This window comes from Rhinopithecus roxellana, chromosome 5 (genome assembly GCF_007565055.1).
Source record: "Rhinopithecus roxellana isolate Shanxi Qingling chromosome 5, ASM756505v1, whole genome shotgun sequence".
NCBI classification, from domain to species: Eukaryota; Metazoa; Chordata; class Mammalia; order Primates; family Cercopithecidae; genus Rhinopithecus; species Rhinopithecus roxellana.
In genome coordinates, this window is record NC_044553.1 from 149,837,445 (window position 1) to 149,864,111 (window position 26,667).

Here is a 26,667-nt window from a genome sequence, read left to right on the forward strand (position 1 = left end):
GGGCAGAAAGGCCAATTCCCTCCTGCATGGTGTCTCCATGATGGCCCAGGACAAGCCAGCTCCGGTGGCCAGGAGCCTCCATGTGCACGCCACCACACGGGATCTCCACCTGCTGTCACTAAGAAACAGGGTCATCCCCATAGCTGTGCTCAGGACAAGTGGCTCTTGGGTGGCTTAAAAGTGCTGCTGTTGTGCTCCTGACCCTCCAGGCCCCGTTATTGGACACTCCAGCCCCGCCACCCCCAGGACACACAGGCTCAGGCCCCCAACTCACCTCCTGCTTAACTTTCTGCAGTTCCAGCACCAGCTGGTCCACCTCATGTCTGGTGTCCACAAGCTGCTCTGTCTTATCCTCCCTGTAGAGGCAGTAAGGACAAAGAGTGTGGGAGGCAGCATCCTTAACAAGCAGTCCCGGGAGCAGGCTGCCACTTCCTAAGACCAGTGGGAAAAGGAAAGCACCCGGGATTTGGGCGGTGGGGAGGCCATCTGCTTATAGGGCCTGCAAAAATGTTACCAACTCAAAATTCTTTTCTTTTTGTAAGTTTGCAACATCGGCCCTTAAACTATGTCCATCCGCCACTCAGGTCTCCCTCCAAGTGTGTGGGCAGGTAAGGAGACCCCAGCGGCAGCTGTACCACCCTACAGCCAGGCTCTACAGGTGACCAGCCAGGTGACATCCACCAGCTGCAGGAAACCTGGGAGAACAGGCTCACCAGACTGGACGGAAGGAGGGGCACCTCCTCCCTCCAGCCAAGAAAACACACCAGGTGTGGTCGTCCCAGCCCCAAGCTGGAGCTGAGCATGGACTGGAGGCTGCCTCTGTGGACAACTTGCACTGTCTGGACTGAAGAAACCCTGAAGACTGGGAAGAACCCCCGCCCCCATCCCTGTGCGGGCCTCGGAAGGCGAGGCAGCTGGTCCCAGGTCAGAGTAAGCTCAAGGCAGACCCCAGCTGACTCCAGGGCGCACGTCAGAGCTGTGCCATTGGCAGCACCACACATGTGAGTGGATGCCACACCAGAAACATGACTGTAACAACACACACAAAGGTAGGAGAAGCAGCCGGGGACTCACAGCTCCTGCCTGACGCGCCGCAGCCTGGCCTTGGTGTCGGCCAGCTCCACGGCCAGGTGCTGCTTGTCTTCACTGGAGAGGCTGCTGGTGGGGCTGGGAGTGGAGTCAGCACTGGAGGACTTGACGGGGCTGGGTGGATGCTGCGCCTGCAGGTAGTCACGCTCCTGAGTGAGGTCCACGATCAGCTGCAGCCGGGCAGGGAGGCGGATGGAGGAGAACAAACGGGGTTAACCAGCACCACACCTGAGCTTGAACAGGGTGAAGAAACCACCAAAAGACAGATATTTCAGCGGAGACGAAGAAACCAGGAGGAAGGTGGGAGAAGGCTGGCGTAGCTTTTGAAAAGAGGTGAAATATTTAGTGAAACAAAAGGGAATGTACGAGGAGAAGCGCCCTGATCCCCTGTATCCTCTCACAGGCCCGAGGTGACCATGCACTGCAGGGTCGTAACCAGGGAAAGCACGCACGTCCCACCCCCACCAGAACCTCAGCAGCAGGACTGAGGCGTCTAGGCTGAAGATGAAGGGAGAGGAGATGAAGGGGCCTGAGCCCTTTCCCAGGCTGCCCGGGCCGCCGCCCTGCGGACGTACCTCGGTGCACTCGTCCCGCTGGTCGATGAGCCTCCGCAGGTGGAGCACCATGCTCCTCGAGAGGGCCTCCAGCTCCTCCGGAGCCACGTCGGGCAGCTCCAGCCACTGCAGGTCAAACACGTTCTCTTGGTTGTGAGTCACCTGTGGGCACACATGGCAGGGCACTGCAGGGGCGGCAGAGACGGGCACCCACTTCCTTCACACTGCAAACAGCATCTCCTTCCAATCAACCTTACTAATCCCTCAGTGACAACTTTACTGCGGCCAGCAAAAGGGTGCCCTATGCAAGTGCGGCCAGACCCTTCAGCAGAGCCCTGTTCATACAAACCACTTCTGCTTTCAGAACTGGGTCAAAGAGGACACTGATTTTCAAAGAGGACCAGAAAGTACGCCTTACAATTATTTCCCTATAAGGTCCTGGGATAAGATATCTTCACTGGAACTACATCAATGTAGAACGCAAGGAAAGCTTCAGGGTGAGAGGGTGAGGAAAGGGACTGTATGTTACTTCTTAAAATCTATGCGAATAGAACAAAAATACTAATCTTTTATCAGAATGTTGTGTACAAAGCAATCTTGGGTTGTTTTCTGGAACTATTCATACTCAAACAGTTTTCAGGGAAGGGTGCATCTCATTCCCACGGGCCACAGAAGATAGCCTCTTTGGGCTTCTTTCCCTGGCCAGGGAGCGGAGATACATGGCTCTGTCTACATGAAACAGCCTCTCGACACACACCCCCGCGATCTGCCCTGGGAGACAGGGTCTATTTCCAGCTCTCCTCCTCTCAGTTTTGGAAGAGATACCATAGTGCTCGGGCCTCAAAAGAGGAAAACAAGAACAATGAAATTGGGGCATCTACTCTGAAACACACCCAAAGAAGTCTTATTCAATCCACAGAGGCAGAGAAAACAAAAAAAAAACAAACTCAGCTTGAGCAACATAGTAAGACCCCATTCTCTACAAAAAAATGTAAAATTTAGCCGGGCGAGGTGGCATGCACCTGTGGTCTCAGCTACTTGGGAGGCTGGGGCAGAAGGACCACCTGAGGCCAGGAGTTTGAGGCTGCAGTGAGCTATGATCACACCACTGCACTCCAGCCCTGGGTGACAGGGAGAGACCCTGTCTCTAAAAAAAAGACAAACCCATAAAATAAAAAGCAGACAGGGCCCTGTCAACAAAGGCCCTTCAATCTCTCAAAATTTGAAGAGACACCATCTTACTTTTCTCCACCTTAAAAGGATAAGTTTGGATACGGGTGATCTGAGAATTAGGAGAAATCTTATCCCATGATTCAGAGCACCCTAAGGGCACAGGATGGAGAGGCTGGTTCTAGGCCTGCTCCAGACCCCATGCTGGGGAAAGTCCTCGGACATCTCAGGGCCTCTGAAAAGGGTGGTGTGGCTGGGCTTCAGGGGCTCAACCTGGCTGCACCACAGCCACTTGCTAAGGTTTTATTTAAATGCTTATGCCCCTCCTCCCACTGAGTCTGACTCAGTGGGTCTCTCATGGGGCCCAGCACCCCAATTTTTAAAAAGCACCAGGGAATTCTGAAGCCCAGGCCTGACAGCCCCAGCCAGCTGTGGAAGCTGGTAGGCCCAACTACAGCTTCTCCCCAGTATCAACCCAGGGAGTCCTGTGCTCAGCTGCCTCTGCCAATCACACACCAGTTCCTGTGTATGCAAATCTTCTTCATGCATTTATCTCATCTGTCCAATGACACTGACTGCTAAACCCATATCCCCTAAGGTAATTAAAGCACACAGTGCATATGCGTATTTTGGAAGGAGTGTGGAAGTGGAGGTCAGGAAAGTAAATTTCCACCTGGATACTGCCCCCCAGGGTGGCTGCCTCCTTAGCTGATACCACCTCTGCCAACGTCAATGGCAAAGGGCCGGGAAGGTCAGGCCTCCAAGGCCAAGGGCTCCTCCTCCTGCACTATGCTGATGCTCAATGCAGAGCCCTCCCGACCCCTTGCTGGGGGGCCTGAGTTGGGGATGGGCCAAGTCTCCCAAGGCAGCCTCTCTAGGACTCACTGGTTTAGCTTCCCAAGTGGTGTCAGCTTGTCTCTGCCATGTCACTGACAGAAGCAGAGACTCTCTCTCTATAAAGATCAGCCGTTCAAAGCAGGGTGACATTTGCCAGAATACATTTTCAGGGCCTGTAAATCAAACTCTGAGCCTCAACCACTTGACAGCTCTTAAAAATAGTCTGAGTCCATATTAGGCAAAAAGAAGGCGACAAAAGACGACTTGATTGAGGTGTTTTTTTTTTAATTTTTATTTTTACCCTCATTTTATTTTAGCTGGCTGATTGATGGCTATCTTTCCAAATAGAATCAATGTGCCTCTGGTGTCTGAAACCTAAGATTAGCAAAATCGTAATGGGTGATGTATTCTTTAAACGTTTCCACTCATAGAAACGTTTTGCCTCCCGGCTACCATGGGCGCAGCAGTCCACAGCTGAGCCCTCCACGAGGCCACGCACCTACCTCCTGGATATGGGCCACGATGCCAGCCTGGGTCTCAATGTCCAGCTGTTTGATTCTTTCAATGAACTCCTCTTTCCTCTCACACTGCGGAGGGTTACATGTGTTAACGGAAGCACTGTTCAAGTGAGGGCGAAGCTGAGTCCACCACGGCCACAGAATGACAGTTTCAAAAGGAACCACCCACCCCGGGCTTCTTCATAACGAAGAACGCTGTTGTCCTCCTGCCAGCCCTTACGCTGATGTGTCTCTAGTGGTTGCCGGGACCACCTACATCAGAATCACCTGGGGAACTTGTTCTTAAAACTCCCATCCGTAAGCCCCCACCGAGATTGAAAAGACCAGGGTGGAACACAGAACGCTTCGTTTTAAACAAGCTCTCCAGGTGATTCTTAAATACGTAAAGACAGGGAACACCTGGTTTAAGCCAGGGGGTGGGAAACATCATGTGTAAAAAGCCAGATGGTAAATATTTTAGACTCCGTGGGCCATTTGGCTTCTGTCACAACTACCCAGCTCTGTCGTTGTAGTGGGAAACCAGCCACAGACAACATGTGAAGGCGGGCATAAGGCTGTGTTCCAATAACACTTTATTTGAGAAAGGGTCTCGCTGTCACCCAGGCTGGAGTGCAGTAGCATGATCATGGCTCACTGCAGCCTCAAACTCCTGCACTCAAGTGATCCTCATGCCTCAGCCTCCTGAGTAGCCGGCAGGCATGCGCCACCATACCCAGCTAATGTTTTCTATTTTTTTCTGAAGACAAGGTCTCACTATGTTGCCCAGGTTGGTCTTGAACTCCCAACCTCAAGCCATCCTCCCCCACCTCAGCCTCCCAAAGTGCTGAGACTACAGGCATGAGCCACTGCACTCGGCCAAATAAAACTTTATTTACAAATACAGGCAGCAAGTCAGATCTGGCCCACAGGCTGTAGTTTGCAGATCCTTGCTCTAGCAGTTCCTACACTGGGGACGATTTGCTAATGGTACCCTGGCCTGAGGGATCCCCATCTTGCCTCCTGCCCAAGGTGCCCTAGTACTAGAAACAGCTGCCACCTAAAACAATGGCCACTCTCTTCCAGGTACCCAGCGGCCTTCTGTCATACTGGACTGAAAGGAGCATCCTCCCACCTAAGCTAAGGGCTGGTTCCAGTCCCACAAACCCAATATGAGAAGGCTGGGAGAGCTCCCTCTGCCGCAGCCCTGCCCAATCCCTACCTGGACGGCACAGCCCAGCACCAGGAGCAGCACCTTCTTGATTTCCTCCATGCTCTTCCCTAGATCAAGAAAGCAACACATTTAACTCAGCTTAACTGCTGGTATAATTTCAGTGACATGTTTACTGTAGGGGAAAAAAAAATCAGATAAACAAAAAAAATCATCTCTCTACTCTGTGACATTCACTTAGGTATACACACTCCATCGATCTTCCATGTGACACTTTATTTACTTTTTCTTTTATTTTGAGACAGGGTCTCACTGTCACCCAGGCTGGAGTACAGTGGCAGGCCCACAGCTCACTGCAGCCTTGACCTCCCAAGGCTCAAGCGATCTTTTCACCTCAGCCTCCCTAGTAGCTGGGACTATAGACATATACCACCACGCCCAGCTAATTTTTGTATTTTTTGAAGAGATAGGTCTTTGCCCTGTTGCCCAGGCTGGTCTCAAACTCCTGGACTCAAGTGATCCGCCCACCTCAGCCTCCCAGGGTGCTGGAATTACAGGTGTGAGCCACCATACGCAGCCTTATTTACTTTTTAAACCAAATGAGAATTCTGTACATAACTATTTGAAGCCCCATTCCATTCAAATATGTCATAAATATCTCCCTGTGATAATTAATGAACCGTAACATCAGCATCCCTTTTTAGCGCATCAGGTAAGCAAAGTACACAATGGGAGAGAACGACTCCCACAGGAAATACTGAGTTGACACTCAAATAAGGCTGTATACAACCTCCCCCTTTTTATCATGCAAATTTCCAAACAGACATGGGAGGACAGTATAATGAACCTTCACAATACACTCAGCCTCACATGATCAACATTCTGCACCTCTCACTCTACCCGCCTCCTCCTTCCCTCTTTAAGTTTGTTTGGCTGGAGTATTCTAAAGTAAATTCCCTAAGATAACATAAAGACATCCTTTTTTGGGGGGGGATACAGGGTCCCACTCTATTGCCCAGGTTGGGGTGCAGTGGTGCAATCATAGCTCGCTGCAGCTTCCACCTCCTGGGTTCAAGTGATCCTTCCACCTCAGCCTCCCGAGTAGCTGAGACTACAGGTGTGCACCACCACACCTGGCTAACTTTTGTACTTTTTGTAGACAGGGTCTCATAATATTGCCCAGGTTGGTCTTGAACTCCTGGGATCAAGCAATCCTCCCACCTCAGCCTCCCAAAGTGTTGGGATGACAGGTGTGAGCCACCACACCTTTTTGATGGTTACATACTTACTTTGTAAAGCAAGGCCACTAACTTACTCAACCAATCCCCTTCCAGAGGTTCAATTTATATATATTATATATATATAAAATATATACTATAGATATAAATATAATATATACTATAGATATAAATATATACATATATTTTGAGACAGAGTCTCACTCTGTCACCCAGGCTGAAGTGAAGTGGCACAATTTTGGCTCACTTCCACCTCTGTCTCCTGGGTTCAAGTGATTCTCCTGCCTCAGCCTTCCGAGGAGCTGGGATTACAGGCGCTTGCCATCATGCTCTGCTATTTTTGTATTTTTAGTAGAGATGGGGTTTCACCACGTTGGCCAGGCTGGTCTTGAACTCCTGACCTCATGATCTGTTGGCCTTGGCCTCCCAAAGTGCTGGGATTACAGACGTGAGCCGCCGTGCCCGGCCCTAAAATATGTCAATCTAAACAATGTTATAAAGAATATCATGGTAGCTAATTCTTTATGCATTCCCTTTTTCAGCTTTTCATATTGACAAACTGCCCTGCAGACAGGCTTTACCATTTCACCATGGGACATATGTGGTGATTCCCATTTTCTTACCCTTGACCAGCAGCTACCCTACCACTCTTTCTCAACTTTGTCAATCAGGCCAAAAATCCTGTTTCGTCATTCTGAGCTCTCTCTGATTGTGCTTGAGGCTGAACGCATCTTCACCTGTTTATATATTTCAAACACTTAAACGGCAGCAGAACACCTGGGCCGAGACGACGGGCTTGGTCACCCAGGAACTGTGTGTCCCAGACAAGCCATATTCTGTCTCCAAGCCTCAGTTTCCACATCTATAAAATGGCCTGGGTAATGTGCAGGGTTCCCTTTCAGGTAAAAAAAAAAAAAAAAAGAAAAAGAAAAAGAAAAAAAAAACTATGTGTTCTGACTTTTTCGTTATATTCTGTTGTATTTGAGGAAGAAAGGACATGCCAGAAATAGCTTTCTTCTCTTGAAAGACTTAACCGACTCACACACTAGGCTACAGTGGCCCAAAGCATCAAAGACTGCTGGGATGAAAAAACCAGACCACCGTCCTGAGAACCAATGCTGTGGTTCATTTCAGATCCCTGAGTACAAGTAGTGAATGAATGTGACCTCCTCCTAAGACCCCTCAACTGAGAAATAGCTAAAATTGGCCTTCCTTGAGATAATGACATCATTGTCAAGCCTCAGAACTGGGAACTGGGGGGTTCACTGAACCAGAAACACACCCCACCCCCCAGCCTGAAGGCAGGGAAGGGAGAGACTGGTGGGCTGGACCACAGGGTCTAAAGGCCACTTTCCTGCTCTGGAGGACACACCTGAGAAAAAGGCTCAGCGTTGCAAAGCAACCTTCTAAGGTTAAATCCTTCTCCTGTTAGTAAGTTTAGAGATTCGTCAATATTTGAAAAAGAAAAATTCTCAAAGTCTTAGTATTATTATTATTTTTTTACTTGAGATCTTTTATTTGGCCCAAGACACTCTAATCCACAGAATAAATATCACCACAGTGACTCACTTCCCTATTAACACAGAGCTATTCATCAGCCACTTAACTTTAGTTTCGATAAAGAGAAAAGGGGCCAGGCGCGGGGGCTCATGCCTGTAATCCCCGCATTTTGGGAGGCCAAGGTGGGAGGATCACTTGAGGTCAGGAGTTCGAGACCAGCCTGGCCAACGTGATGAAACCTCGACTCTACTAAAGATACAAAAATTAGCCAGGCGTGGAGGCATGCGCCTGTAACCCCAGCTACTTGGGAGGTTGAGGCAGGAGAATCACTTGAACACAGGAGGTGGAGGTTGCAGCAAGCTGAAATCGCTCCACTGCACTCCAGCCTGGGTGACAGAGGGAGACTCTGTCTCAAAAAGAGAGAGAGAGAGAGAGAGAGAGAGAAAAGGGAATGCCCACATGAGTGTTAACAAAGCCTCCAATCAGTCTTTCTGACAGTGCTTGCCGGCTCAGCCCAAGTCACCCACCTCCTCCTTTTCCTTCTGTTGGCCCACAGATCACTGGCAAGGGCTCATCGCATGCCCATGCTGGATATAAGAGGCACAGACCCTTCCCTGCCATCACTGGCTTGTCTTCCTACAATGAGACTCGCGTTTTGAAAGGCCACTCACCAGGTACTGTACCCACCAGAGGAGCCGAAACACTGAGAGAGCACTAAGGGTCTGAGATCAGCCTAAACAGAAGTCAGGGCTTGCACAGAAAATCTTCATGTACTCTATGCAGAGCAAAGTCCCCAAAGGAACTAATTACATCACACTGTAGAATCATTTAGACAACTGGTGATCCATTTCCCCAGCCCAAAGCAGATTACAACAGCAAAGTAAAAGAGGGAAAAGGGCTGGAGAAGCTCACTGATGGTGTTCTGAGAGCAAGGAAGAGAGCAGGAACCTTGCTCACACACCGGAGGGCTCAAAACTGCACTCTGAGGCCAGGTGAGTGGCCCACACATGTAATCCCAGCACTGTGGGAGGCTGAGGCAGGAGGATCGCTTACATCCAGGAGTTCAAGACCAGCCTGGGCAACACACAGAGACCCCCCCCCCCCCCACCATCCCTGTTTTTCTTTTCTTTTTTTCCTTTTTTGTTTTTCTTTTTTGAGATGGAGTCTCACTCCATTGCCAGGCTGGAGTGCAGTGGCTCGATCTTGGCTCACTGCAATCTCTGCCTCCTGGGTTCAAGCGATTCTCCTGCCTCAGCCTCCTGAGTAGCTGGGACTACAGGTGTGCACCACCACACCCAGCTAATTTTTGTATTTTAGTAGAGATGGGGTTCCACCATGTTGAACAGGATGGTCTTGATCTCTTGACCTCGTGATCCGCCTGTCTCAGTCTCCCAAAGTGCTGGGATTACAGGCATGAGCCACTGTGCCCAGTCTTTCTTTTTGAGATGGAGTCTCGCTCTGTCACCCAGGTTGGGGTGCAGTGATGCAAGCTCAGCTCACTGCAACCTCTGCCTCCTGAGGTCAAGCGATTCTCCTGCCTCAGCCTCCCAAGTAGCTGGGATTACAGGCACACGCCACCATGCCCAGCTAATTTTTGTATTTTCAGTAGAGATGGGGTTTCACCACGTTGGCCAGGCTTGTCTCAAACTCCTGACCTCAAGTGTCTGCTTGCCTTGGGCTCCCAAAGTGCTGGGATTACAGGAGTGAGCCACTGCGCCCAACCAAGATCCCATTTCAATTAAAAAAAAAAAAAAAATTAGCCAGCCCTGGTGGTGCACTATTTGGGAGGCTGAGGTAGGAAGATCGCCTGAGCCTGGGAGGTTGAAGCTGAAGTGAGCTTTGACTGTGCCACCGCACTCTAGCCTGGGCGACAGAGCAAGACCCTGTCTCCAAAACAAACAAACAAAAAACAACATCACAAAAACAACGCTCCAAGGCTGCTCGGTGACAGAGCAAAGGGTTCTACTCCCTCAGCACCCTGCAATCACATACCATGACAACCCTGAGTTCATTCATTCCCTCATTCATCCCAACACCCATCAGACATCAAGAAAACACTCAATCTGACCCACAGCACAGGTTAGAAAAGTATGGATTCCTGTTTGCTAAGGTTTGTAACAGGAGGAAAAAAGGCTTTAAACATAGAGAATTAAGTTTAGAAAAATATTACTAGGAAAAAACTAAACTCTTTGGTGATTAACAGGTTAGTAAGAAATTCACCTCTGCCCTCATTCAAATGAAGCAGAGCAGTGCTCATTCTCACCAGGCTGAGTAAATAGAAACATTTACTTATAACAAATGCATCCTGTGATCCCCACCCCTACAGATTCCTACAAATTTTTTTTAAAAAGCAGAAGTTTCCTCATTTCTCATGAGAAGCCGATGCCCAATTTCTTTCAGGATTTCAGTCGTAAGAAAAACCGCTATTTCCACAAATCTACCAGATTGTGGGTTTTGAATAGTTTCAAAACACAGCAGAAGATTCCCTCCTGGGTCCTTGCCAGTAGGACTGGCTCAGTGACACAGTCAGGCAGGCCAAGATCAAACAAACCTACAGACAGCTCCCTGCCAAGTACCTACTATGTGCTGGGAGCCAAACCAGCAATCTGAAAGCTGGTAAGTGCTACAGGAAGCCGAGAAAGGAACTTCTAATTTGCAGCAAGGCCCAGGGCAAGGATTCTAAAGGGAATAACCTCTGAGCTGAGTTCCACAGATGAGGAGGAGACAGACTGTCGGGTAGGCAAGTGTAGGCTTTCCAGGCCCAGGGAACAGCATGTGCGAAGGCCACGAGGTGAGAGCGCACGCTGCTTGTCAAATTATAAGTGCTTTGCGGTTACACTTATCGAGCTGGTGTTCAGAGGCAGAAATGGGGGCAGGTTATAAAACGACGTGGATTTCTACACCAAAAAAAGTCACAAGCAACTGCTGGGGGCGGGGATCGAGAAACATCAGACAGGACACACTCCACACTTAACACAACTACACTCTGTCGAGTATAGGAGAACCCCCGGAGGACTCCCAGGACGTCCTGAATGAATAGCTGAGTCTAAGAAAAACCTTATCTTACTACCTGCTTCCTGGAGTCTTGACACAAAGAAATTCACCCCGGCCTATCTTAGCAGAAACGCAATGCAGACAGACAGGCCAACATAAGCTATATAGAAAGCTGCAGATGTTAACAGTCATAAGCTTCCAAAACAGAAGGGAAACCGCCAGACAGCACATGTTTCTAAGTGCAGAGGTGAGGACAGAAAAGTAGTTGGACAATTAAAATACATCATCCTCTAAAATGTGCATTATATCACGGTTTGAAAAATCCCCGACTTGCTAGCCCTGAGTCCATGGCAGACATGATTAGTCAATCACAGCACTTTCTGACTCAGGGTGGAACTAGGTCTCAGAATCCTTCTGAACACAGCACTCCACAGACTACCAGTTAATGGACGTTAACACATGGAACAAAACCTATCTTCCTTCCATGACTGGTATATAACCTCGAGAGTCCTTTTTGACTTCACTCTTTGGTTCTTTAAGATGCAGCCATGCACATGTTCAGAAGACACATTTTTTTTTTTTTTTTTTTTTGAGATAGAGTCTCGCTCTGTTGCCCAGGCTGGATGGAGTGCAATGGTGCAATCTTGGCTCACTGCAACCTCAACCTCCCAGGTTCAAGCGATTCTCCTGCCTCAGCCTCCCAAGTAGCTGGAACTACAGGCACCCACCACCACGCCTGGCTAATTTTTGTATTTTTTAGTAGAGACAGGGTTTCACCATGTTGGCCAGGCTGGTCTCGAACTCCTGACCTCAAGTGATTCATCCGCCTCGGCCTCCCAAAGTGTTGGGATTACAGGTGTGAGCCACCACGCCCAGACAGAAGACACTTTCTGATTTCTGGACACAGGAACTAAATCTTGTGTATAAGTGATGACTGAAGTGTGAAGCTGGGGATTTAAGCAATGGCAGGCAAGCATCCCTGTCCAAGAGGGAGCCCTTCCTGCTTCAAACTACATACCCTCTGCCCTTGCTGGGGTCGAAGGACAGTGACTCCTGTCCACAGATGAATAGGGGTCAGAGATAAAGCAGTGAAACTGATTCCTCTGTCTTGCTAACTCAGCTCTCCACAACCACAGAGGCCCAGGACCTGCAAATCACCAGCCAGGCTCAGGGTTTAACCCTTACAACCTGGAAGGACTGAACGTATTCCGTAGAGTAACTTTGCCCTTTCCTCCTATAGACCACCATTACTGTACCTTAATACACAGCATGCTACCATGTGACTTAATTCTGAAAGCAATCCCCTGAAGATGGTATGATGACTCCATCTTAGAAACAGAACGATGTAGCTCAGAAAGGCTGAGTCACAGAACTGTGACTGATCTGTTCCCGGGTCCACCACCACCTACCATCTCCTAACTTATTTATGTTTCCTTCTAAAGCAGGGAGCTATGTGGTTTCGCTTCTGATCCCTGTGATCCCAGGCAGGTTAGTTAACCAGCGTTTGCTGACTGAGTGAGGTTAACTGTTAGCATCAAGTACCTGGGTTAGAACAGCAAAGAGAGCAGTTTCAGTTTCTCTCTTCCACGGCACATACGTGTGCTTACTGATTCTACATTCTCTTTTCTTCTGGCTTATATGCTGGTGTGAACCACTGACTGCTTTCCCTGGTTTTGTACTTAAAAACCAGTTATTTCATAAGGATGCTCATGAGGCTGTCACAGTGCTTTGAAAACAGCAGTGCACCGAACACAACCCTGTCGTCTCTCCTCAGTACACAGGCACACCCCAACACTCAAGCGGGCACAGCTCTGAGGGCCCTCCTGAGGCCTCAGCTTACAACGGGAAGAGCTGTTTATTATTATAACAGTCAGGGGTACTTCCCAGGCACTGCCGAGGAATACTAGAGGTAGAGAGTTCCCTGTGGGTGGACTCACGGGGATGCTCCATCATATGTGTCCCCACCCACGGGGAAGGAGGCAGGCGCCTCTATACACGGGCTCACATTCTGGGGAGCGGCCCCTGTGAAATCCTCATGTCACCACATGTGCCCCCCACCATTAACATAACCAGGCACACACATTTATCAAACATGGACTCTGGCAGGCGCTAAGCCGCGTGCCTGTGTGGAATGGTGCAGGAGCCTCCCGGGGCACCCTGACCAGTGGCCCTTTACCCCACTGTCTCTCAGCTGCCCGTATCAAGTCAGTCCCACCCCCACAGATACCCCAGCACCACCATGCACAACAGACGTCAGCTGCCCCCAGGTCGTGTAGAACACTTTGAAATAGCCCCTCGGAGCACTCTCACCCCCAAAATGACCTCCTACCCCACCTGCCTGCCACGGCTGCAGAAGCTGAGAGCGCGAATTCATTTCCCAGCACCAAACAACTGAAGACCAGAAAAGCAGAATCAGCCACAAGCCTGCAGCTTTAGACCTGAGTTTGCCCTGGGAGGGGGCGAGGAGCTAGGGCAGGCAGGGGATGCTCTGGGAAAGGGTCCCTCCCAACCGCCAGGTGGAAAACTCAAACATAAAGACCTTTGACAAACAGCATCTCTTCCCTCCTCTGCAGACGGCGGCGGCCACAGAGAGCAGGCCTGCTGGAAGCCATGGTGTGGCTGTTGCAGCCAGCGGCGCGTTCTCTGTGTGCCCCAGCCATCGCTAGGAAGTTTACTAACAAAGTCTGGTCTCCAGGCAGATCCGCGGGTGCTCAGAGGCCGGCGTGTGGGCCGCGCTGTGACGCTCAGCTGGGCTTGGTGTCAGCCAAACTCTGCAGCTTCCTAGGAAAGGAAAGCCTCGGCTCCCGGCCTAAGTGCTCCAGCACCGCACATGGACTGGAGACCTTGTTTCTGGATCCAAAAAGCAGCACAGAAGCAAAGAAGCGGGATGGAAATGGGGTAGTTGGAAACAGCATTTGGTTGCTTTTCTGAACCTTCTCTCTCAAGGATGAAAGAGGAAATTTTACAACAATCAAAATGCCTGAAAGATTAGTTTTCTTTTTCTTATTTCTTCCCTCTCATTCGAAGGCCCCAAACTTTTTGCAGATATGAAAATTATATATATATATATATATATACATATATATATACACACACACACACATACACACGTACATTTATACACAGGATTAGAGAATTATGGCCAGGAGAAATAAAAGAAAAACAACAGAGGTAGGGGAAAAGAACGCAAGAATGGCTCATGAAGCCGGAGTGGCCGACCCTTAGCCTCCACACCATACGGTGAGCAGGCATGGAGCCGGGGGCAGGACTGGGAGGGCCACAGGGCCGGGAAGACAGGGCTTTTGATTTTTAAAAGCACAATCTCAGCAGGAAGATGGCTCCCCACAAGCAGGACTCTGAGCCTGTGCCTGGGTTGCCAGGGTGGGGGTCAGCAAGCCTCGGGCACACCCAGCCCTCACAAGCTCCCGGGGCCCCCTGAAGGGCTGTGCCGTGAAGGAAGGCAGGGCTGTGCCGTGTGAGCTACGAGAGAGAGGTTTCCATGGGATCTGAAAAGCACTCCAAGGACACGCTGGCAGGAGAGCAAATCAATACTGAGAGGGCAAAATATTAAATTCCAAGGAGTTTCAGGAGGTTTCCTTCTGTTTCCTCTGGCCCATGAAACCTAAACCTCAGCTGTCACAGAAGACCTCCTCCCTCCCAGGCTTGCTGCTCCTCATGGGACTCCCAGCAACTTGCACTCCCCTGAGCTCGTTCCACCTAGAACACCTTTCCTCGCTTTCTGTGTCTGAGGCCTTGCCCAGATATTGCCTCCTCCAGGAAGCCTTCCTGACTTGCCCAAGCAGAACTCATCAGCCTCCTTGCACTGGCTGTGAAGCACGATCTTGTACCATCTTCTGTCCTGGAATAAATGTCTCCGTGGACCCCGTCTTCCCTTCCTGTCTCAACACAGACTGGGGGCTTCCTGATCTGAGGTGGCCTGTTCATCTCACCAGCGGAGGGGAGCTAAAGGAGGGGCCTGGGCTGAGCTCCTTTTGAGAGCCTCTGGCCAAGGGGCAGCCAGCTAAGATGAGGAAGGATGAAAAGGTGCTCCAGCCTTTTATTTGGGGGAGGTCAGAAGTTGGGCCTTCTGGCTTCCTCAGCTGGTGCAGTAGATAGAGCCGAGTCCTGCACTCAGCTGAGAAGGGAGGTCGGTCACAGCACTTTGTGTGCACAGAACCCTGTTTCTTCGGGGTGCTTCCTCTGCTGCTGGAATGCGCACCCTCTATAACCATCATGAGAGAGAGAAAACGCAGGACAGAGGGCCAGGCCACTGAACAGCAATTAATGAAACACCAAGACTCTTCTCAAAGGTTCCAGTGGTATTCAGATAGGACCCTGCAGGGTGTGCACATGGAGTCGCAGCTCCTCCAGGGCTCCCAGGAATCCTGCTTGGCATTGAGAATGTAAGAAACATCAGGGCAGACCAGTGGCCGACTGTCCACAAAAGTAACCATCTGTGCAATTTATGGTGTGAAATCTGTCTTTCACCTATGGAGACCTCTATGCCGTGTGCCTCTGAATGAGCTCCTCCACTCTCTGGGCTGGGCTTCTGCACCTATAAGGCTCGTACTCTTCCATTCTAAATGGCTTCGGTGGGATCAGCCATGTGTAAGTCTGGAAACCACTATTACACTTGGATACAAACCCTGGAAGAAAAAACAATGCTCTCTTCCAGCACAACTGTCCTGTGATTCATCGCAGAAAGTAATTTGCTAACACCCTGGCTTCCCGTCAGACAAATCTAGTCCTTATTTGTGCGTGTGGCACAGTGACAGGCCTGGCTGCTGAGAAAGATGCTGAGAAGCCAGAGCTGGAGGGACCCCAGAGCTGGTCTAGCTCCATCCAGCATCCTCCCTCACTGCTCAGACAGCACAGACATGAGCTCTTGCTTCTCACAGGCTTCTCGTAGAATACACTCATCAGTAACCGCGGAAGATGTTTAATAGCTGTGCAGCTGGCAAGATGCTGAAGGTGGTTTTCAGGGAGTCATCTCAGGCCTAGGGGAGGCAGACAAGTGGTACTGGGCAGAGAATGAATCTCACTTGACCCTGACCACCAACAGCTGGCCTTCTTATCTGTGACAGCAAGTGGGTAACGCCTGTCGGGGGCCCCAGCTTGATGGGGGAGTCAAGTGGAGAGAGGAGAGAGGAAGACAGAAAGGCGGGCCCCCTGCATGGATGCTGTATTTACTGAGCACCTACTACATGCCAGGTGGTATGTAATGTCTACATTCTAGACATTAGAATGCACTGACCACAGCAACAAAAACCCCAGGATTCCTGCTCTCAGGAGAGCGTGCACCCTAGCGGGGGAAAAGCATGCAATGCCACAGAGGGGAAAAAAATAAGTGAACAGTATCGTCTATTCTCAGGTGCCAAAAGGTACGGAGAAGAGAAAGCAGAGCGGGACAAAGAAGACGGGGCATGTGACAGGAGAGACAGGTGGGGCCACACTGAACAGGTGCTCACAGGTGGTGTTTACACACTTTGCTGGCAGAGGGACCGGCAGGCGCACAGGCCCTAGTGCCCAGAGCGGGCTGCAAAGTGACAGTCAGCTGACTTGAGGAGGGGGCTGCTCGGGCTGCCATGCTGGGAGCAGACTGCAGGGGGTAGGGGTGAGGACACTGCCCTGGGGAGCAGCCAGGCAGAAGCAGGGTAGCTGGCGGTGGGGAGGAGGGCTGCAGAGGAGAGCTCAGCTTCTGGGGGTGCACTGAGGGTAGACCCAGGATGCCAGGCGAAGGCACAGACGTGAGTAAAAGGGAAGGCTAAGGATGGCGGAGGGGAAACAAAGCAAAGGACACTGGACGGCACTCTGGCCCCAGAAGCCTGCATACTGCCTCACTACGGGGGCCGGCTATTATAAGAGCCGTCATATAAAAGTGAGGGTGGGGTTCAAGCAGGGCCCAGCCAGAGCCCAGGCCGTGCTCGGAGAAGCAGAGACTACAGCAGTGAGGCACCAGACAGACCCTCCCATCCCCAGGGGCACGGGTGCAGCTGAGAGTGAGCTGCAAAACCACAGCACCATCAGCGCAGAAACCCAGAGACGGTCCCAGGGGTGGACACAGCATAAGGGAGTGAGGAGTTTGGGCCAGGACAGGCTGAGGAGAGATTTCAAATGCAATTTTCAGTATACAAAGTACTGTTTCGTAGTCATTGCACTGTCCTTGACTTCCACCCAGGATAGGAAGAGAGTGAACACCCTTCTGTCTGATGGGTGAGGGGGGGTTAAGTGAGACATACAGAAAAATTGTAAGTTGTGACACCTCCCTTTTTTAGGTCAGAGAGAGGGGACAAATGCATAGACTCTCAGGGTCTTTTAGTATCATTGTGCTGGGGGACAGCGGGTGGACTAGATGCTCTGTTGGGATCTGGAATCAGGAAGCTTGTGATGCTATGTGCTCAAAACAGAAAAGTTACCCCAAACTATAAAAAATGTTATAAATAACAGTACAGTGTCAGCATCCACCAAAAAGAGTACAAAGCAAGCCCCTGACACATGAGGGGGACAGATTTAGTTAAAAAGCACACACATACCCCACCCCAGGCAACCATACAAATTAAAAAAACACACCAACTTTGTTCTTTGTTTAAAAAGAAACGAAAAAAGCTTCACACATCTATTTTTGCAATTTAAAACTGAAAATGCTATTTCATAAATCCATCTCTCTGCCCCCAGCACTGGTGTCTGCATCTTCCTGCTGGTGGATGTCCCCTGCCAGCCTCCTCTGCTCTCAGAGCACCCTGGGACTCCTGTCAAACCTACTCATCTGTGCACCCAGCTCCCGGTCCCCCAGCCCTGACACGCTGCCCTCCATGTGCAGCCTGCTGAGGCCACCGTCTAGCATGTCAGTCAGCGCGGCCTGGGGCCCTCTGAGCCCTCGGTGATGGGTAAGTTATTCCCGTCCTTCACTTTCCCGGCGCTCACTGTCCAGTTTCTCTAACTCCGCCTTCAGAGCTGGGAGCAGCTGATTCATGTCGGCTGATTATATACCATGGGGGTCCCAGGGACATCCAATTCACCTGTCAACCATCTAAAACCAGCTTCCCCTTAACGTTCTAAAAACTAAACTGTGGTTAGGGTTGTACAACTTTGTATATTTATGAAAAAAAATCACTGAATTATACACTTACGATAGGTGTATTTTATAGCATGCAAATGATACCTCAATAAAGCCGTTAAAAAAAATCAGCATCCACATCTTTACAGATGTTTCTGTTTGGCAGCAGACCTGAGATGGGGACCTATGTTCTCTGCCCATGAACAATCTCTGTGGTGTTGGGAGGTGCCTGACGGCAGCGGGGCAGAGAGGACAGGCTTCCAGATGGCAGTGGAAGGGGAGACACCTGCAGGGGTGAGAAGAGAGGGAGTGCCAGCAGGAAGGTGGGCAAGCTATGCAGGTGACATCGGAGCTGAAGGGAGGGGTGAGAAAAGGCAGGGAGAAGGATGTGTTTAATATTGGGTTCAACCATATACAATGGCCATTTTCATAGGTCAAAAAAGGCTGAATATTGCAATCGCCTACAGTTAAACCTAACCCATGGATGTCCACGTGTGACAGACGAAGAAGCTCAGGTTTGGGGGCAGACAGAGCAGGTTTCCAATCAGCCCTTCTGCTTACAGGCCAACTGGCCAAGGGCATGGCATCCAAACCCTCGGAGCCTCAGTTCTCTCACTATAAACGGAAATGGGCGCAGCCACACCGCAGAAGCACGTTTTCATTCCTTTAAAAACAAATTTTAAGTAACTAATTAAAGATGGAGTCTTGCCTGTCATCCAGGCTGGAGTGCAGTGGCACAATCATGGCTCACTGTAGCCTCGACCTCCTGGGCTTAAGCCATCTTCCTCAGCCTCCCAAAGTAGCTAGGACTACGAGTGTGTGTCACCATGCCCGGATTTTTTATTTTTTGTAGAACTAATCTCTCGCCACCACGCTCAGCCTTTTTTTTTTTTTTTTTTTTTTTTGAGACGGAGTCTCGCTCTGTCGCCCGGGCTGGAGAGCAGTGGCCAGATCTCAGCTCACTGCAAGCTCCGCCTCCCGGGTTTACGCCATTCTCCTGCCTCAGCCTCCCGAGTGGCTGGGACTACAGGCACCCGCCACCTCGCCTGGCTAGTTTTTCATATTTTTTTAGTATAGACGGGGTTTCACCCTGTTAGCCAGGACGGTCTCGATCTCCTGACCTCGTGATCCACCCGTCTCGGCCTCCCAAAGTGCTGGGATTACAGGCTTGAGCCACCGCGCCTGGCCCACGCTCAGCCTTTCATTCAATTTTTAACGCAAGTTCAATGGCAAGCACAGGGTGGGCTTGCTAAGGAGTCACTGTCCCCCTCTCTTGCTCCTCCAGTATCTCCAGGGTAGACGCAACAACAGGAGTAAGCTACCGCCAACCTCTACAGGCATCACTCTCACCTCCTCCCGTAACACCAGCCCCAAATAAACCAGGAAGGCGGCAGAGTTCTGCTTAGCAAAACAGGCTCCACTTCCCTGAAGTTACCAGAAATCATGAGAGTGCCCCCATCCCTGGAGCCCAGGGCTGTGGCCAGCGTGGACTGCATTTGGCATCCTGCCTTTCTCCAGAGGAGCCGTGAAATAAAGCCGGAACACACATGGCCCCATGACAGAGCTGGCAAGCGAGCAGAACCAAAGGCTCCCTGCTACTAACACGTGAAGTGGGGGAGGGCGCTTGCTGTCAGGGGCCACCAGGAGGACCGGGGGTGGCCTCTGCAGAGTCCCCATGTAAGGCGGTGGTGCCCATAGGCCAGAGCATGGAAGACTAACGGGTCAGGGAAGCTCTTCCTCTTCCTGCTGGCTTGTGCAGACAAAAGGCAGACACCTCAGCCAGCTGAAGCCCAGAAAGCGCAACCCCACGGAACAAGGAAGCTACTGTCATATGGACAGGAGAGGGGATGGCCAGGCTGCAGTGAGGCCAGGATGAGGAGACGCCAACAGAGGGAAGCCTGAGTCTCTTTTGGAAACGCCTCTAATGTTTAGGATCCACGGTCTATTGCCATCCTACAGGTGCGGCTTTTCCTGTGTTCCTTGATCCCTCAGCTATTCCAGGAGGCCCCAGACCTAGGGTTCCAAAATGATGACAAGGTCTCCATCAGAACAAGGGAACCCCTAGCCAGCGAGAGTAAGTCTGTCCCTGGGGCCTGCGACTTCTGCCCACGAGCTATGGGTGCAGCTAAACACAGGCAAAGGTGAAAGGAACGCAAGGCATCACTCCATGTAATGCACCCAGGAAGTTACCTGACAGGCAGAGATTAAGTTCTGACTTCCTGTAAGATGCTAGGAGGACATTTAATTTGGTCTTCTTTCTTTTTATCATTTTATAATTAGAGATGAGGTCTCACTATGTTGCCCACGCTGGTCTTAAACTCTTGGGCTCAAGCGATCCTCCTGCCTCAGTCACCCAAAGTTTTGGGGTTACAGGAATGAGCCACTGTGCTGGGCCTCATTGAGTCCTTCAAACTCACACTGAGTGTCAGAGACTGCAGGGACCTAGAACGCGTGCCTACCAGGAGAGCTGAGTCCAGTAGGCAGACGTAAGACAGATCAGTGAGCTCCATCACTGAGCATGAATGAAGCCTCGCATGACCCCAGTGAAGACAGATGTTCTCTAAAGAGATTCTTACTCTCCTGTCTAAGGTACCACACTCCCTGATGGTGTCAGTTGATTCCACACTTACTGAGGAAGTGAGTCCACCAGATGGTATGACTCAGGCACCTAAACCCAGACTCATCTTCTCAGGAGGAACAAGGCAGTGGCCTCGCCAGCCTCTACACACACATCTGAGGGGTTGGGAGGCTTCACTCTTTTTTGTTTTTAAGACAGAGTCTTGCTCTGTCGCCCAGGCTGGAGTGCATTGGTGTGATCTTGGCTCACTGCAAGCTCCGCCTCCCGGGTTTACGCCATTCTCCTGCCTTAGCCTCCCAAGTAGCTGGGACTACAGGCGCCCACCACCACGCCCAGCTAAATTTTGTTTTTGTATTTTTAGTAGAGACGGGGTTTCACTGTGTTAGCCAGGATGGTCTCAATCTCTTGACCTCGTGATCCACCCGCCTTGGCCTCCCAAAGTGCTGGGATTACAGGTGTGAGCCACTGTGCCCGGCCTGGGAGGCTTCAATCTTTTTTTTTTTTTTTTTTTTTTGAGACGCAGTCTCGCTCTGTCCCCCTGGCTGGAGTGCAGTGGTGTGATCTCGGCTCACTGCAAGCTCCGCCTCCTGGGTTCACGCCATTCTCCTGCCTCAGCCTCCTGAGTAGCTGGGACTACAGGCACGCGCCACCGCACCTGGCTAATTTTTTGTATTTTTAGTAGAGACGGGGTTTCACCGTGGTCTCAATCTCCTGACCTTGTGATCCGCCCACCTCGGCCTCCCAAAGTGATGGGATTACAGGCGTGAGCCACCGTGCCCAGCCGAGGCTTCAATCTTAAGGAAGAAATGTGTCCTTGGCTGAATGCCTCAGGGTAATGAACCCACTCTTTAAAATCTCAGCAAAATGATCATGTGTTTTCACTGTGCTGGCCCAAGCTGGCAGCCAGAGCTCGACGGCCAGCAGCTGCCCAACGCCGATGGCACTGCCCAGGCACCGCAGGGGGGGAAGGGAGCGGCTTTCACTCACCAGATAGTGGGTCTCTGCCAATCATCAAAACATTGGGCAAATTCATTACAATCAGCTGCTGGAGAACTTCCTGCAGAAACAAAGGGGGAAAAGATACCATTAAGAACCGGGAACAAAAATAAAGAGGGATTAAGTAAATTACAAGTAAGGAAGCCCCCGGATGGGTGTGCAGCCATCCCGTGGTGATGATGACGGTGCTAATGACAGCAAGGAGCATGTAAGACGCAAACAAACGTGAAAGTCAAAGCCTAACTGTATTTCTGTCTTGATTGTTAGCAAATAAAAAGTATATCTACAAGAGATTTAATGGGGTTATGAAAAAAGAAAAAGCATATTTAAAAAATAAAATGAAAGCTAAAGTTATGTTCATATAGGTAGAGAGGCCTCGGGAAAAAAAAGGCAATAGATGACACGCTCAGATAGCAGGATGATGTTTCTTTTTTAAAAGATATCCTTATTTTTATCATATGACTTGTGCAATTAAAAAATGAGGCCAGGTGCAGTGGTTAACGCCTGTAGTCGCAACACTTTGGGTGGCTGAGGCAAGAGGATAGCTTGAGACCAGGATTTTGAGACTAAGCCTGGGCAACATAGCAAGACTCCATCTTCACACACACACACACACACACACACACACACACACACACACACGCTCTTAGCTAGGCATAGTGGTGTGTGCCTGGGATCCCTGCTACTCGGGAGGCTGAGGTGGAAGAATCGCTTGAACCTAGGTGGTCGAGGATGCAGTGAGCTGAGATCACACCACTGCACTCCAGCCTGGCGAACAGATGGAGATCCCGTCTCCAAAAAAGAAAATAATAATAATAAGGAATAAAGATTAAAGAGATGCTACTGAGCCTTTCTAATCTGATGGTTCAGGATCCAGCACTAAGCAGGTCTTTGGTACAAGTTATAAATGAGGAGACTTCTCTTGTTTATAGCATGGACTTCCTAAGTGAGGGATACATCAGAGCTGCTCTGCACAGCCAGAGGTGGTGCCTTCTGGCCCTAACACCAACGGGCTTGGAAAGAAGACCCAGGCATCAGCTATCAGTCACGCCCGCTCATCTGGGTACAGGCTCTCCTCAGTGTGCTGGCAGACAGCCCAGACTACCACTTATATCCCCCTAAGTATTTCTTGGGGCAGATCAGTCTTCTGTGCCCAAATGCACAAATAAGGAGATTTTAAAATTCCAATTCTGGCAGGGCACGGTCGACACGCCTGTAATCCCAGCACTTTGAGAGGCTGAGGTGGGAGGCTTGAGCGTGGAGTTCAAGACAAGCCTGGGCGACACAGAAAAAACTCGTATCTACAAAAAATTAAGAATCAGCTAGGTGTGGCACTGAGCCCTTGTGGTCCCAGCTACCCGGAGGGATTGCTTGAGCCCAGGAGTTCCAGGCTGCAGTAAGCGATGCTGCACAACTGCACTCCAGCCTGGGTGACAGAGCAAAACCCTGTCAATTAAAAAAAAAAAAAAAAAAATCCAATTTTACGGAAGACAAAAAAGAGGGTGGGTTTCATAACTATTCTAAAAGTGGCCACTATAGAAATTCTTCACCAAGAAAGCTCCTCTTAGGCCTTTAAAAAAGTGTTTCTGTTGAGACACAACTAGTTTCGTAAGTCGCTCTATTGCATAACATGCGGAATCTCTATATCCAGTATGCTGCTAACTCGCTCTCGAGAAGAGGGGGATAACTACACAACCCATATGGCCCGGGTGCGTATCTCAGACCATCTCTGAGTCAGATTAGAACGGGGCCGAGGCCACATGCTGGGAGAGGCATGCGTCCTTCCTTACTGTCTTTCTATGGCTCCTGTCCACACTGCTGGAGGGGATGTTAAACCATGAGGTGTACCCCACTCCCGAACACACCAGCCCCCCTCCACTCAATGCTGGAAATCACATTTCTCCATTATCCAGGGTCACACATCACTGCGTCAGCGACGGCTAATGCTTTCTCAAACATGTTTCAGCTGGTAAGTATCTGTATGCGTTGGATAATAGTGTGAGTTGCTTAACCGCCTCAGCCCTCCTTTAGGGCTCAGTAGAAGTCAATGTGAAAAAATTGTCTCTTAAGTGCATGAGTTCGCCAAAGGGTTCCAACACCCTCGCCCTACTGGCAAAACACACCAGTAAAATCAGTGAAATCTGCTTTCCAACTCAGTGAAAGGAGGGTGCCCAACAGCATCAGCCTGTCCGTCACATAGCTCCCTCCCAGCCTCAAGACTATACTCCAGGCCAGGCACGGGGGCTCACGCCTGTAATCCAGCACTCTGGGAGGCCAAAGTGGGCGGATCACCTGAGGTCAGGGGTTCGAGACCAGCCTGGCCAACATGGTAAAACCCCCGTCTCTAATAAAAATACAAAAATTAGCCAGACGTGGTGGCACATGCCTGTAATGTCAGCTATTTGGGAGGCTGAGGGAGGAGAATTGCTTGAACCCAGAAGCAAAGGTTGCAGTGAGCCTAGATCACACCACTGCACTCCAGCCTGGGTGACAGAGCAAGACTACGTCTCAAAAAAAAAAAAAAAAAAAAAAAAGAATAGAAAAGAAAAAAAAGACCACACTCCAGTGTTCCAGTCAACCCAAGGAAGAACAAACGTCATCACCAGCAAACCAGCCACAGTCCCCTTTCTAACTCTTGGCTAGTTGTTTTCTTCTGCCATTTATCCAAGCTCAGCCCTGTACCAGGGTGAATGTGTTTATAAGCAAGATGCAATATGTGAAATCATCTTGTTTTGTTGTTTTGTTTTTTGAAATAATTTGAAGGTCACTGCAAAAAATGCAAATTGTTATTTTTATGCGAATGTTAATCTAAGCAAAACACTGCTGGAAATATTGCCAGAAAATGTATGTGTTCTCCTTCCAAAACAGGATGTTTAATTTTGTCTAATCAGTACTTTCTAGTTTTCCCACAAGAAACATGTGTCATTTGTGCAATTAAGAAATAATGTTTTAGGAACAGACAATGTCTTTCTGAGTTGTTCCTTTCAAAACACCATGGTTCTCCTAAGATGTAATCCTATGGCCAGAGCTACTCCCAAGTCATTAACTGGTCCCCTTCAAGGACCATCAATCACATTTCCAGCAAAAACTGGCTCAGACACCAGGGATGTCCAGCAACATACATAATTGAGACACATTAATTCAAATGTTCTATTAGCCATCTTTAAAAAAAATAAAAAGAAACAGGTGAAAATATTCAACTTTAATTAAGCCAATATAACCAAAATATAATCATTTCAACCCATAATTGACATAAAAATGTATTGAGATACTTTATTGTTTATGTTTTTTTTTTTTTTTTTTGTAGAGACGGGGTTTCACCATGTTGCCCAGGCTAGTCTTGAACTCCTGGACTCAGGCAATCCGCCCACCTCGGCCTCCCAAAGTGCTATGGTCACAGGTGTGGGTCACCTCGCCCGGCCTTTGCATGCTTTTTTCTTTTTTTTCTTTTTTTTTTTTTTTTTTGAGACGGAGTTTCGCTCTGTCGCCCAGGCTGGAGTGCAGTGGCTGGATCTCAGCTCACTGCAAGCTCCGCCTCCCGGGTTTATGCCATTCTCCTGCCTCAGCCTCCCGAGTAGCTGGGACTACAGGCACCCGCCACCTCGCCCGGCTAGTTTTTTGTATTTTTTAGTAGAGACGGGGTTTCACCGTGTTAGCCAGGATGGTCTCGATCTCCTGACCTCGTGATCCACCTGTCTTGGCCTCCCAAAGTGCTGGGATTACAGGCTTGAGCCACCACGCCCGGCCTGCATGCTTTTTTCATACAGTCTTTGAAATCAGTGTGTATGTTACACATATAGCACATCTCAATTCAGATGCTAAATGTTCACTGGAATTACTTATGTTTCCAGATTTCATGAAATCTAGAGTTGAAAAAGTACATTTCTTGGAGGTATAATATGCTGAGATTAAGAAAAAATAATTAAAAAAGTTTTTAAGAAAGAAAAAGTAGACTTGTGCCGGGCGCGGTGGCTCAAGCCTGTAATCCCAGCACTTTGGGAGGCCGAGACGGGTGGATCGCGAGGTCAGGAGATCGAGACCATCCTGGCTAACACGGCGAAACCCCGTCTCTACTAAAAAATACAAAAAACTAGCCGGGCGAGTTGGCGGGTGCCTGTAGTCCCAGCTACTTGGGAGGCTGAGGCAGGAGAATGGCGTAAACCCGGGAGGCGGAGCTTGCAGTGAGCTGAGATCCGGCCACTGCACTCCAGCCTGGGCGACAGAGCGAGACTCCGTCTCAAAAAAAAAAAAAAAAAAAAAAAAAAAAAAAGAAAAAGTAGACTTGTATTCCCACGTTGTTCCAAACACATTTAAAAGTTTTCCTACAACTGAACTGAGTACCAGTTTTTAAATTTAAATGAACTAGAATAAAGAATTCATTTCCACAGTCACACTGTGGTATCTCCAGGCCCTGAAGGCCACATGGGACTGGTGGCTACCGGGCCCCAACACCAGACCTTTGCCCTCCCCCATGGGGAATGGGGTGGGGTGAGGCGCCTCTGGGCTGGCCCTCAGTCTGGCAGGGACGTGAGGAGGCTGCTGACGAGGGGACCCTCCTACATGGCATCAGAACAGAAAGTCGCTTACTTGGAGGCTGCAGCTGACGCTGTCCTGCCAGGGCACCTGGTCACACCCCAGGCAGCCACGCATGAGGCAGGACCACACCAGGCTGGAGAGTGCAAGTCCAGTGATGCTCCGGACAGGCCCCAAATTTGCCAGCAAGCCCTCCTTGTGCCACTCTGGCCTTTGCAATGACAGAACAAGTGCCAAGGCAAGTTTGAGGGACAACGGACACACACCAGTCTCGCTGAGGCCTCTGTCTTGTCACCAGTCCTCGTGGTCTGATGGACAGGGAGGAAGAGGGTCAGGCTTGGGGCACAGCCCTCCCAGGGAAGGGTGCGGCACTCCTCCTCACTCCTCTCCACTCCTCCCCACTTCTCCTTTAGGTTTGCTTTTGGATCCTAAAATAAGATTTTGCTTTTCATAAAT

The 26,667-nt window shown here is 49.9% G+C and overlaps 1 protein-coding gene across 2 annotated transcripts in view; it reads right to left on the minus strand.

The window, feature by feature from the left end:
* The window catches only part of CCDC88C (coiled-coil domain containing 88C), a 148,302-nt gene that overhangs the window by 67,583 nt on the left and 54,052 nt on the right, over nucleotides 1–26,667 (minus strand). For both annotated transcript variants that reach the window (XM_030930084.1, XM_030930083.1), the window contains exons 4-9: nucleotides 21,670–21,739; nucleotides 5,367–5,425; nucleotides 4,154–4,237; nucleotides 1,665–1,805; nucleotides 1,075–1,259; nucleotides 275–356 (exon numbers count right to left, since the gene is read on the minus strand). In XM_030930084.1, the coding sequence (XP_030785944.1) occupies nucleotides 275–356; nucleotides 1,075–1,259; nucleotides 1,665–1,805; nucleotides 4,154–4,237; nucleotides 5,367–5,425; nucleotides 21,670–21,739 (621 nt within the window). The remainder of the gene's footprint in view (nucleotides 1–274; nucleotides 357–1,074; nucleotides 1,260–1,664; nucleotides 1,806–4,153; nucleotides 4,238–5,366; nucleotides 5,426–21,669; nucleotides 21,740–26,667) is intronic.